This window comes from Nannospalax galili, unplaced genomic scaffold (assembly GCF_000622305.1).
Source record: "Nannospalax galili isolate Female #2095 unplaced genomic scaffold, S.galili_v1.0 scaffold227, whole genome shotgun sequence".
Taxonomy (NCBI): Eukaryota; Metazoa; Chordata; class Mammalia; order Rodentia; family Spalacidae; genus Nannospalax; species Nannospalax galili.
The window spans coordinates 3,065,862-3,078,993 of record NW_008360303.1 but is presented as its reverse complement, the minus strand read 5'-3'; the positions used below and the strand labels follow the sequence as shown (position 1 = coordinate 3,078,993).

The 13,132-nt window shown below is 34.1% G+C and overlaps 1 protein-coding gene across 5 annotated transcripts in view; it reads right to left on the bottom strand.

The window, feature by feature from the left end:
• The window catches only part of Brinp3 (BMP/retinoic acid inducible neural specific 3), a 474,563-nt gene that overhangs the window by 80,766 nt on the left and 380,665 nt on the right, over positions 1-13,132 (bottom strand). For all 5 annotated transcript variants that reach the window (XM_008824258.2, XM_008824257.1, XM_008824259.3 and 2 more), the window contains one exon: positions 4,569-4,791. In XM_008824258.2, the coding sequence (XP_008822480.1) occupies positions 4,569-4,791 (223 nt within the window). The remainder of the gene's footprint in view (positions 1-4,568; positions 4,792-13,132) is intronic.

Genomic DNA, 13,132 nt, shown 5'->3' with positions numbered 1-13,132 from the left:
GACCCCCACACTAGCTTCTACCTCTATTCACAGACTCAACTGAAAGCACACACATACAAATTCACGAGTTTGCACATATACAAAAATATAAAAGTAAAGACATTATATGATATTTTTATGGATATTAAAATACACATGAAAGCATAATTCATGCGGTTGAGTGAAACAAAGAATGGGTGTGTATTTTTTGTAATGGCTATAGTCCGTTAATATTAATCAATTAATTTTATTAGTAAACTGAAAATTTGAATAGCAAAGTTGACTTCCTCAAGTGGACAAATTTTTCACAGACTGTAAGTCTACTTAAGTAAAAAAGAATATATTCATGTTTCCTGAATTCCTCAGGGCAAAAGTGTTTTGACTAGTCTGAAAGATGTTCATTATCTGAATGGAAGAACTTCACTGTATATTATAAAGGAAAGCTTCAACACACCAAACACTATGAACAGTGTGAATAAACCATCTCATTACTAAATATGCACTCCTCAAGCTTCAGTTCACTTATGGCACAATATTTTAGAATAAAAATATCTAAAGTCTATCCTTAGGATGGGAAGATTCCAGATGAAGGCTGAGAAAAGGTCCACAAATGGAATGAACAGAGAATGACAGAAGACATTTTTCTTTAAAATAAGATGTGTTCAGAATATAAAAATAACTTAACTTTAATAATAAATTAATTAAAATATTCAATATATTATGAACCCAAATAAATGTTATATTTTAGCAAACATTAGAAGCCTAACCAGTTTTTCTTTCAAACACTTCTTAAAACATTCCTCATATGTTTGGCCTCCTTTTAGTACACTACTAATTCAACAAAATTCATATTTTTTCCTATTGATATTTTACATTAGTTTATTTTAAAATAGAAAAATAAAGAAAAATATAAGCAAAACTTCCTTTTAGTATTAAATGGAAGCTGCTGCTGCTGCTGCTGCTAAAAAGTCTGAGTTCAAAACAATTTTTCAATAGGCCTGAAATCTATATCACTTTCTGACTATGAGTTGAGCAACATAATTATGCTACTTTAAGAAGTAATCCAAGGAAAATCTGGAGTGAACTTTCTAAGTTTCCAAAAATAATGATTTATCTGTCTGTCCTGCCTACTGACTTTTTTACACATTCAGTTTGCATCAGTTTTTTTCCCACAGTTTCTTTACAAATCATGCACTCGCCAGGCATGGTGTGGATCTCTGTGAGTTCAAGGTCAGCCTGGTCTACATAGTGAGTTACAGGACAGCTGGGGTTACAGGGAGACCCTGGCTCAAAAAAGACCAAAAAATAAAAAAATAAAAAAAACATACACTCACAGAGCATATTTCTATTTTCAACTTATACTTTTCTTTGATTAAAATTTGATGTGATTTCTATATTTTAGATTTCTAAAGATTAATACAGTTTTTGTTTTTGTAGTCATCTCTTGCACATATTTACATACATGACTACATAGACAATTCCATCATATTTGGATTCTGTTTATTTGAATGCACCGATGCCATCCCACTTGCTCAATCTTCACTATACTTCAAATAAAGATGCCTGAATATGTGAGTATGTGTAAACAGAACCCTAACATCAACATGGTTGTTAGCAAACTTAGCTTTTTCCTTCCTAATGCATTTTGCTTTTTTACATTTCCTGCTTCAGATAAAATATTCAATATAGGTGATTTTAAAACAGCTTTTAATTCATATAAATAAAGGATAAAATTCATTATAATCAAATAGCATATTTACCTAGCCACAATTCCTTATTATGTTACATGCACAAGTGGTATGCAGAAATACATACTAAAAATCCTGTGTGTGGAAGGAATAAGACAACCTGCATAACATATAAAATAACAAAATTTATATCAGTACTTTAGGGCAAAAAGGAACATGTGGTTAGACAGGCCATAGACAAGAGCCTACTACTATTATTCTCCTAAATAAATATAATACTTAAGAGACTTCTAATGGCTTATTGTTATATTCATAGATTAATGCATCTCTCAGTGCTCAGCAGAGAAGCTTCCTTATGCAGCGGATGATGATTAACACAGAAACCTACAACTGGCCAACAAGCAGAGAATATGACTCTGCAGAGTGATTATACCTGAATTGGATGCTTCTGTTAGACTTCTTCCTCCCAAGGCTCAGGAACCATTGCAGAAGAGGTGGTGGGAAGATTGCAAGAGCCAGAGTTAGTGGATGACAGTACGGAAACCAAGTTATTCAGACAGCTGGGAAGTAGCTCATGAACTCACAGCAGTGCTGACAATATGTACAATATCTCAAGTAGGACAAAATCTCAGCATAAAAGTGGTGAGGTGGGTAAGAAACCCTAACCCTACCTTTTGGCAACAAACAGCTTCTAGGAAGGGGAGAGTTAATATATTTTCAGGGTGTGACTCTTGGTAAGTTACCCAGACTCGCATGGATGGATCCACATTGGGCATTTGAGGACACAGATTCAACTATCTATCATCTCTCTCTCTATCTCTCTATCATCTATCTATCTATCTATCTATCTATCTATCTATCTATCTACCTACCTATCATCTATCAATCTATCTACCTACCTATCATCTATCTATCTATCTACCTACCTACCTATCATCTATCTAGCTATCATCTATCTACAAATATCTGTATATCTTAATATATAACAGATCACATGAACTTTGATAGAGGTAGTGAGGTGGTACAGATCGGGAAGGAAATGTAATACAATGAAAATATATTGTATGAAATTCTCAAAAATTCAATTAAAAAATAAAAATCATAAGTTAGCATATTAAAAAAGCATAACAGAAAGAAATAATGGAACAAGGAAATAAAGACAAGATAAAGAGAAAAAGAGACAAAAAGTGAAATACAAACATATTACATATACAGTTTGAAAAGAAAGGACATTATAATATATAAAATACTTTGACAACTCATTAGTAAAAAATATTGAAGTGTATGAAGGATTAGAGTACAAAAATATACAGTGGAAAATGAACACGCAAGAAAAGATATTAACCATTTTGGTTAATAACACATTAAACATACAAATAATTACCTGCTGTAATCAAGCAATAGAAAACACGTGGGTATAGAAGTACGTGGCAAAGTCATTTGTGAGAAGTGCAAATATAAAATGGTGTTGGCACATGCATAAATAATTCTGGCAGCTCCTAAGGAATGATAAAATTAGAGTCACCTGTGACTCAGCAAACCACTACACTATGTACTCCAGAGAATTGAAACCACTACACTATGTACTCGAGAGAATTGAAAACACTTATGCACATAAAAAGTGTACATGAAAATTCATAGAGGCATCAGTCATATTTTAAAGTAGAAATATAGAATGTCCATCATATGGGGAATGGATAGAAAATTTGGTGTTCACATGTCATTGTGTCAGTGCTGAGCACTATGATAAACAAAGACACCAGTCACAAGCATTCCATACTGCATGGTCCCATTTATACAAAAATCTCAGAATGGTCAAATCTATCACGACAAATAGTGCCATCTACAAATTTGAAGGAATATGTAGCCTACAGAAAGATAGCAACCACATAGTCATTAGTAGTTAATGTATGTTTTGGGAAAGCAGAAAATACTTTTAATTTAGATTGTGGGGCTGTGTCTTCAAATTTGAAGCATAATAAAATCCAATGGGAAATGTCATTTTTGATGGAATCATTAACAGAGGATTAATCTTCATGGTATTTTTTATAGTGAAAAACATTTATAATTATAAATTTCTCCTTTTAATGATTTATACATCAAGTTAAAAGGCTGGTAAAATGTGCGTTTTTGTAATTCTAGCATATATTTTCCTATAACCTTTTTTTTTTTTGTATGTTTTTCTTTTTCTTTTTTTCTTTCTTTTTTTTTTTTTTTTCTTGAGACAGGGTCTCCCTGTAGCCCCACCTGGCCTAAGGCATATGCCACCATGCCTGACTTCTTCAATGTATTTCTCACAAGACTTCAGATAGCTATCTCCATTTTTATTACACTAAATCCTCAGTATTTTAAATCAGAAATCTGCTTTCTAAAATACATTCAGATGCAAATATTCTAAACCTTTCATTTTCATATTAAACTTTAGAAATATATGAAATTATTATGAGAGATTAATATAGACTGAGATGTGCAAATTTCTAAATACTTGCAATGAAAAATACATCCTGAATTTTCTTATTTGGAAATGATATATGAAGAAATTTGTGCTGTTCTTTGCTTCATATGCTGGCACTTTAACCATGAGACTCTTCAAGTTATTTTGTTTATTGCAACATGCTTATTAGTTGACTACCATAGAAAGTAAGAACAATTTTTTTATTACAGTAATGTAAGGAGTGAACAAAAGAAAATGTCAGTACATGTGTTCTCCACAATATTATCCCTTTGGAAAATAAAGGCAATGAACTGTTTTGAAATTTAAGAGAATATGCTGTTTTTTAGTTGTCCCTCACAAGAAAAAGAACCCCATGCTCTCTGTACAGCACCCCTGAACTCACAAAATAGGTAGAATGCAGCTGTCTAAACAGAATCCTCGGCTGCCCATTCTGTCCCACGTCTTACCTCTGCCTCGGCAGACTGATGAGGGGTTGTTTATGGCACCGCTTGCTAAGGCTAAAGAGCTTGTGTACAATTTTCTGAGCCTTCAGGAAAAGCTGCTTCATGCTGTTCTCCAGTTGTTCATAGCGGCGCTGAAAATTAGAATCCATTGTCCACAAATGCATTATGGTTGATGTGTTGAGGAAATAATTCATGGGTAGTCTTTTCATAAAGAATTTGAATTCATCTGAAAATGTGAAAATTCAACATTTTAGTGATTAAACAATTAGAGTTCCTTTCAACCAAAACACATCTAGCATATTTAAAATAAACATACAGAGTGTATTATTTTTGATTAGCAAATTAATAGATGAAATATGGAGAAATTTAAGATTTTTTTATTTCCTCAAAATAGAAATTTTCTGGAAGAGTATTAAAATAATTTGTGCAAAAGCAAGTAGGTAATACAGAAAAATTTAAATTCAATTTGTTTCTATGTTATTCCCTTTATGGTATTTGAACAAATTTTCTATAATACATGGTCACCATTCAGACTTCAAATTTGGGATAAGTGAAAATAATTCTCTCCAAGTGCATGTTAAAGAGATCCCTTTGAATAAGTTACTAAATCAGTATAGAAAACAAAAATCGTTACTAAGCAATTTTTAAGATAAAACACTTAAGTAAATTTAATATTTAACTGTGGTCTTCTCTGTAGTTGCTAATTTTCATGGCATATCAGTTTAAAATGTGTATAAAAAAGAGAAAACCAACTAAAGAATTTAAAGGTCCAATATTGACTAATGTTTTTGTATCAATATTTGTCATCCTGAAAGAGCTTTCATTATGTGATTACTCTACAGTAAGATTAAAAGTTGATGTTACGTGAGGGCTAGGGAGACAGCACAGCAGGTAAAAACACTTGTTGTGAAAGCATGAGGATTTGAATTCAAATGCTCAGAATCCATGCTAGAAGTGATTTTTGGTCACATGTGTCCCTGTACTCCTAGTGCCACTGAAGGCAAGGTAGAGTTTGTAGAATTACTGAGGCTTTCTGGGGACCAGCCTGGCTCTAGCTTCAGTAACAAACCCTTTCTCAAGGGAACAAGATAATGATAGAACAGAATACCTGGTGTCCTCTTCTTGCCCTTACCTGTGTGCATGAGTGTGTGCACATACACACTACACACATAAATCATACACATTTCACAAAGCCATGAAGAAAACAGATGTTGCATGAAAGCAAATAATGTAAAGGATCTTTTAGTTATCTGAGCATACAAGATAGTTTTAACAGCTAAAGGTGGGAGCAACCAAACTGTCCATCAACAGATGTGTGACTATATAAAATGGCGTGTATGTATATTCTGTAGTATATGACTCAGTCATAATAGTGAAGCTCTGATACATGCTAAAATATAGATGAACTTTCATTATATAGTGTGACTGAATTTCTTTTCTGATAATGATAAGTCTTTATGAGGAAAGATGATGTGTGTAACACTGGACAGGAATGTAATTAATAGCATTAAACTAGAGATTTAAATTATTAAAAGAAATTTTGTTGCATATATTTGTATATGATATATATGCAAATACATTTGTGCCACATCAATTGGACATTTACCGTATGGAATTTTACTTGAGTAAGAAGGAATACAATTTTTAAAAAATGTTTTTAAACAGTGAAAATATTACTAGAGAAGACTTCAGCCTACATCTGCATTAGTCATGCTTCAAATCATCTTTTAAAGAGGCAGAGTATAAATAGTAGATGAAGCTTAAAACTCTCGTTTGATAATATTGTACATTTTGTTTGCTTCCATATGTCTCATTTTAGAAAGTCTCTCTTTTGAATAAATAATTGATGCATGGGAATTAGAGTGCATTCCTTGGATTATTCACAGAGCAGATGCCACGATTTCAAAAATTAATCATTCATCTCACTGTCATCTTTTACTTGAACACTTTTGATACGGCTTTATTGTTCTGTGCGTGTGCATTTGTAACTGTGCTCCCTGCTATAGCAGAATTGGGAAAAGTTCTAAATCAGTAAATTTCACTAGGATTAAAATATTTTAGTGCAAAATTTATTTATTTTATTGGTGTTTGTAATAGTGCGCATCTGCTGAAAATACCAGCATATGATCTCATGAAACACTTTTAACATGACATATGAATAATTACTTCATTATGTAGTCATTAGGAACCACACTGATAGTCACCCAAAACATTTATTGAACACCTGTTGTTCATAGAACATACAGATGTTTCAATCCAAGACAGCAAGTGTATATAAACCTTTCATCTAATTTTAAAACATGAATAATGATAAGTTTTATTTTAAATGTTAAAATAACATCTTCAGTGTCTGACTGCCATTCTACTAAGAGGTCAATAGACTGTCTGGAAATATCATCATAGGCATATTTTCTTTAATTTTTGGAAATTAGCAAAATTAATATTTATATATTACAATCATGAAATTTGAATGGAACACTAGAATTATTACATAAATCAAACATTATTTAAACACAAAAATAAGAAAAATACATAAATTAGGGATGCAGAAAGATACTTGATCTTTATTTCCAATATTATGTAGAAAATGAAGTATTATTTGCAGTTTAAGTAGTAAACAAATAACATCTACTCCCAATTTTGGAGTGTAGGATGAATTTGTAAATGAAAAATTAATGTATAAAAATCACTTGGTGAAATTGTGTGTATTTTATGATAAATATAAATTTTACAAATACATACTTTATGTGATTCAATTGAATAAAATTGTACAGTTTAGATTTATTTGAAATAAGTATAATTTATTGGAAAAATCAACATCAATGATATAATTTTTCTATATTCAATGTGCAGTTCTATACATTATTAAATTATCCTTAATTTTCAAGGATTAATAAATTATTTCAAATAGTTTCAATATCTTTAAATGTGTTTCATTTAGTAAAAGATTTAAACAGTCAACAGTTTGTTTTGTTCCCCTAATCAGTACCTTAAGATGACCTTCTGTGAAAAGTGGGAAATACTATCTCAGTCTTTCACATTGCCTGTTCCACTGAGGGAATTGTACTTTTGACTTATGTGGAAGTTAATTGTGCCTTGCATAGATAGGTACATGGTTTTTGAGAACTTACAGAGAGGCATCATTTCTAGCAGGCTTTGGAATTCATTACTAGTCCACAACTACTTTTTCAATAGTTGGGCTTATAACTCTATGTACCTGGTGTTCCATATCCATCAGGTCATACACCACTATATGTATCCTAACACAATGCCAGTGTGAGAGATGCTGTGCAGAGACATCTGGTCAAATAAGCTTACTTATTTTTTTATCCAATTTCAGGGATGCTATCAAGCCTGTATGAGTTCTAAAAGTTTGAGGAACATAAAGATTTCAGTTCCCTTCTTCCCATCTATTCCCACAGTTCTTTCTATAGTCCGCCCTGCCCCCTCCTTAGCTACCCCTGTTTGTACACATTTCTTCCTTAGTAATACCTGTCTTCTATTTTTCTCTCTCATGTTTCTTCTTTCCCTTTACCTGCCTGGTTTCCTTCCACTTTCCTGGTTCCTACACTTACATCAGGATATGCACTCACTTATAAGGAGTTGGCGCTAGTATCCACAAATGAAGGAGCTCAAAAGAATTGTGTCCGTAGCATACAAAAATTACCAAGGGAGAAATGGGGAAAATGGGGACACCTTAAACGTGAAGGGAAGGACGGGAAAATAAGACAGGGAGAGAAAGAAGAGACATAAATAGTGCCTAGCTAGTATAAAAAAACCAGAGCGAATCATATTAGTCAAAAAAGCTACTGAAAAATTACACATACAATATCTACATGAGTCTATGAGTATAGCTGAAGACTACATAAAAAAAACAGTGGCAGATAGGAGAAACCTTTCTTTGAATGTTGGTCAGGTTAGTCCAAGAGACTCCCCAAATTACACGTTATTGCCATAGTCCTTGATTTCCTCCCAGAACTTGAAGGTAAGATCCTACTACCAAAGACAGAACATTTTTGGACACAGGGTTTAGAACAATGGAGCTGGAAATTACTGGGAAGTCACCTCCCTTGAAGCACTCACAGCTTTGGAGAGCACTGCACAAGCTGGTAAGGAAGAAGTCGATGGTCCAACCCTAGCTTCAGGCCTAAAATCCACATCAGTGACCAGCACAGAAAACAGCACTGTTGCAGTAGTGGCACTTTTATCTTGGGGGTAATAAATAGCTACCTAATTGGACTTAAAGCCCACTCAACACAAGGAAACTCATGTCTGGTACTGTAAACCTAGCCAAATACACATAGGTGGAGAGGTCATAGATCTTAAAGAAAACCCCAAGGCTCTCATATTCCTAAATAAATGTAATTTCTTACTATGTGCAAAATACATATACTTAAATTTACAGACAAGTACCCCAGTCACCACTCATCAAAGTAGATTCTTTTTCAACAGAAAGAGATTATGTCACACACAGATTACTCTGTGAATTACCCAAGCCTAAGTGGTACATTCAGGATGCAATCTCTACACCTAAGGCTCATGGAGTATAGAGCAAGGGATGAAGAGAACATTAATGCTTCTTTCAATTCTCATCAATGAAGCTCCCTCATGCAACAGAGGGTCAGGACACTAAAGGCCACGAAGAGCCCAAACACAAAGAATAAGAGCAGAATGTGGGTCCTTCACAGGTCTCCTATATTGAGGTCCACCCACCCAGGGCTCAGGGACCATTGTGCAAGAGATGGAGGGGGAAGATTTTAAGAGTCAGAGAAGAGGTGCATAACTATATGGAAAAAGTCCTAATCAGGTGCCTGGGACCCTTCTCATACAAACCTACAGCAATGGTGTCAGCATGCACAAGACCCATGCAAACTTATGCAAACAAAAACCATGCACAGAACTATGGAAATGAACAGCAAACCCCAGTCTTAGTCCAAGAATTATTGGCAGCTGATTATTGATGGGTGAGGAAGAGCAGATCTTTTTGAAGAGAGAGACTCCAAATAAGCTGACTAAACCCTGGTGGATGAACTTGCACTGAGGGATATTTCAGGACACTAACTTTACATAATGGGCCCTAATACAAATGACAGAATGTATAAACTCCAGTGTGTGTGTGTGTGGGGGGGTGTGTGTGGAGGGGGCTAATAGAGAGTTTCAAAAGGGAAGAATTTTATCTATGAAATACACAAAAATTCAATGAACAATAAAATAAAAACAAAAACTGAAAGAGATTTCAGTTCCCAAAGAAAAAAGGCAAATATTTGAAAACTGATCTAGTCACACACCTTAACTCAGAAAAAATATATTACATAATTACATAATAACAAATAGTTTTTAATTTTTTAAATGGAATACAATAATTAATCAAAAATTTATGATTGAAGAAAGGATATCTTAATCTCAATAGTATTAGTGTTATGGGAAAGATAATTCTTTGACGGTCCTGTCCAGTTGTGGGGTGTTTAACATCGTTCTTGCTTCTTTAGCTTCTGAGAAAGGTAGCAATGGCTGTGAACTCACTACACAGCACAGGCTGCTCTCCAAGTGGTGATTTTCCTGCTTTAGCCTTCTCAGTGCTGGAATTACAGAAATGGGTCACAGCCCCTGCCTTTTAACATATATTTTTAAATTAGCAAGTAAACTATTTTGCTTTGTTATGGCATTTTCAAACAAATTTTATTTTCTTGGTTCTCTCCCTTTCCCCCATTCCACTTTGACTCTTTACCTTCCTCCTCCAGTGTGCCCTCCCTTTTGCTTTCCTATCACAAGTGTCCCATTTCACTTGGTCCTTTCTAAGCACCTCTCTTCTGCTCTCATAGTCTCTTTTCTAGTTTTTTAACCCATACACATACTCACACCCACATATATACATACACAGACTTTAAAACCTAGGAGTCACATATTAGAGAACACATACAATATTTGTCTTTTTGAGTCTTAGTTATCTGACTTAATATAATTCTTTGAAGAGCCACTCATTTTCTTACAAGTTTAATAATTTCATTTTCCTTTAAAGCTGAAAAAAATCCCATTATGTGTCTATACCATGTTTTCATTTTTATTGTTTTCAGTTGATGAGCATGTGGGCTGATTCTATTTGTTATTATGAATTATGCAGCAATAAACATGAATATGCAATCACTTCTGTGATAAGATAAAGAATATAATGGGTATATGTTCAGGAGGGGTTATAGATGATTCATGTGGTGGGTCTATTTTTAACTGGTTTAAAGAAACCCTTTAGTGATTCCCATAATGTCTATACTGGTTTGCACACCCGCCAGCAGTGAATAATTAAGGGTCACTGTTTCTATACATCCTCACAAGCATTTGTTGTCATCTTTAAATGGAATCCCAAAGTAGGTTTAATTTTTCATTTCCCAGATGGCTATGGATGCTGAACAATTTAAAAATGTTTATTGGCTGTTGGTTTTTCTTCTATGGCATACTTAAAAGTGATTCAGATACAATAACAGATACAATTAAAACAATGCTAATGAGCAACTGTGTGGTAGAACAGATAGCTTCAACCTTCTAATCAAGTGAACTCACATGAAGCAAAGATAACAGAGAAGAAAATATATTATGTAAATGAACTTTGTTGAGGTGAAAAATAGGGTAGGTGACAGCTTTCCAATAGATTATAAATACCTAACTAGACACAAAGCTTACTCATTGAACTCCTGTTTCTCTGCTGAAATGAAGTTCCTTTACTGTTTTTGTTTATATTTGTTCTTATTTTCTTATTTTTAATTAAATTTCTGATTTTTATACTATATAGTCTGATGGTATTTACATCTCTTCCCCATCCACATCTCCCCCCATGACCCTACCCAATTTAATGTACACACACACACACACACACACACACACACACACACAACCTATAGAGTTTAAATTGTGTACCTAATTGCCCTTCCATGTGGATCCATCCACTGATCCACCAGGAGTCCGATGTCTATAACATTGTCTCGCCCCCTTCCACCACCCATCAATTGCCCAAAATACAATCTCTACACATAGTATAAATACATTTTGCAACTCTCAGCAGAGAAGTTTTCTTATGCAGCAGATGGTGATTAACACAGAAACCCACAATTGGTCTATGTAGAGAGAGCAAGAGTCTGCAAAGTGCTTATCCCTGAATAGGACACCTACTTCAAATCTCTGCCTCCCAAGCCTCAGTGATCAATGTGGAAGAGGAGGCAGAAAGACTGTAAAATCCAGGGTGATGAATGACCTAAAAAAATTCTTTTAGACAGCTGGTCAGTTATTCATATGTACTTATAGCAATGGAGACAGCATATATACGACCTATATAAGCTCAAACCCAACAGAAATCTCAGCACAGACATGGACGGGGAAGTGGACGAGACATCCCAATCCAATCTAAGCAAATTTTTTTTTTTGAGTACAGGTCTTACTATGTAGCCCCGGCTTTCCTGGGAGTCCTATGTAGACCAGGCAGGTCTTAGGAAGTCACAAGCCTGCTCCTGCTTCCCAAAATCTGGAATCAAGATGTGCTAACACCATGCCTAGCTCTGTTTGTTGCTTTAAAAGCCAAATACGATGTGCTTCTTTTTTTCCCTTTCCCTTGATACAGACTCTAGTAAATTTTGGTATGTTAAATTTGAATCTAATGCTCTTTGCGTGTCTGTCTCTGCAACTTTCCTCTCTGTATTTCTGTCTCTTTCTCTTTCCTACCATGAATTCCATCTTTGGAAAGAGACACTTTTAAGTGCTTTGAGTATTATCATGTATTTTCTCAATAATCCTTCTTGAAGATTGAAGAATTTATTATGCAGAATGCATAAAATTCCATATAATCTTGTTTCCTATTTGTAATGTCAATAAAACAAGTTTTATTAAAACTACCTCATTTATATTGTGATAATCAGCATTTACATCTTTATGCTTCTCATTCTCATGATTAACATGGATAAGATTGGGGAAAATATTTAGGATTTGTGAAAAGACCAGCATTCTGAGTTCCCTGGCTGGCATTTCTGACTGTAGTGATAGTCAAGGAAAATGTTGGCCCATATAAATTCAAATATTCAGAGTCTTTATTTAGAATTGCTTTAGAATGCATTTTTAAGAATGTTCAAAAACATTTTGACATTCTGCTGTTTTTAGAGCTGCAACAACATATTATTTACTTCTGAAAGAATAAAATATTTTCTATTATCCAAAAATGATGCTTTGAGTTATAAATTCACAAAATATTCCAAAGCAGAAGCTGCTTCCACTGATAAGTAAAAATAAGAACAGATAAGACTGTGGGTAGAAAAGGTGCTTTTAAAATGGCAAATCTGACTTCATTTTGTTCTAGCTGACTTTTGGTTTGCTCTGTGTTTCTAACCAGCCAGTGCCACTGTAGTCAGTCAGCCATGAAGACTGCACCAGTAGTTTCAGGGGTTACATTGTTTCTATAATACTGGGAAACTTACAAATAGCCAGATAGCTAGTTAGTCCTCTTCTTGCATCTCCATGGAGCCCATTGCTTCTGCAATTCTAAAAAATTCGTTTTTCCTAACCATACCTTTTTGTTAACTGAAACACTT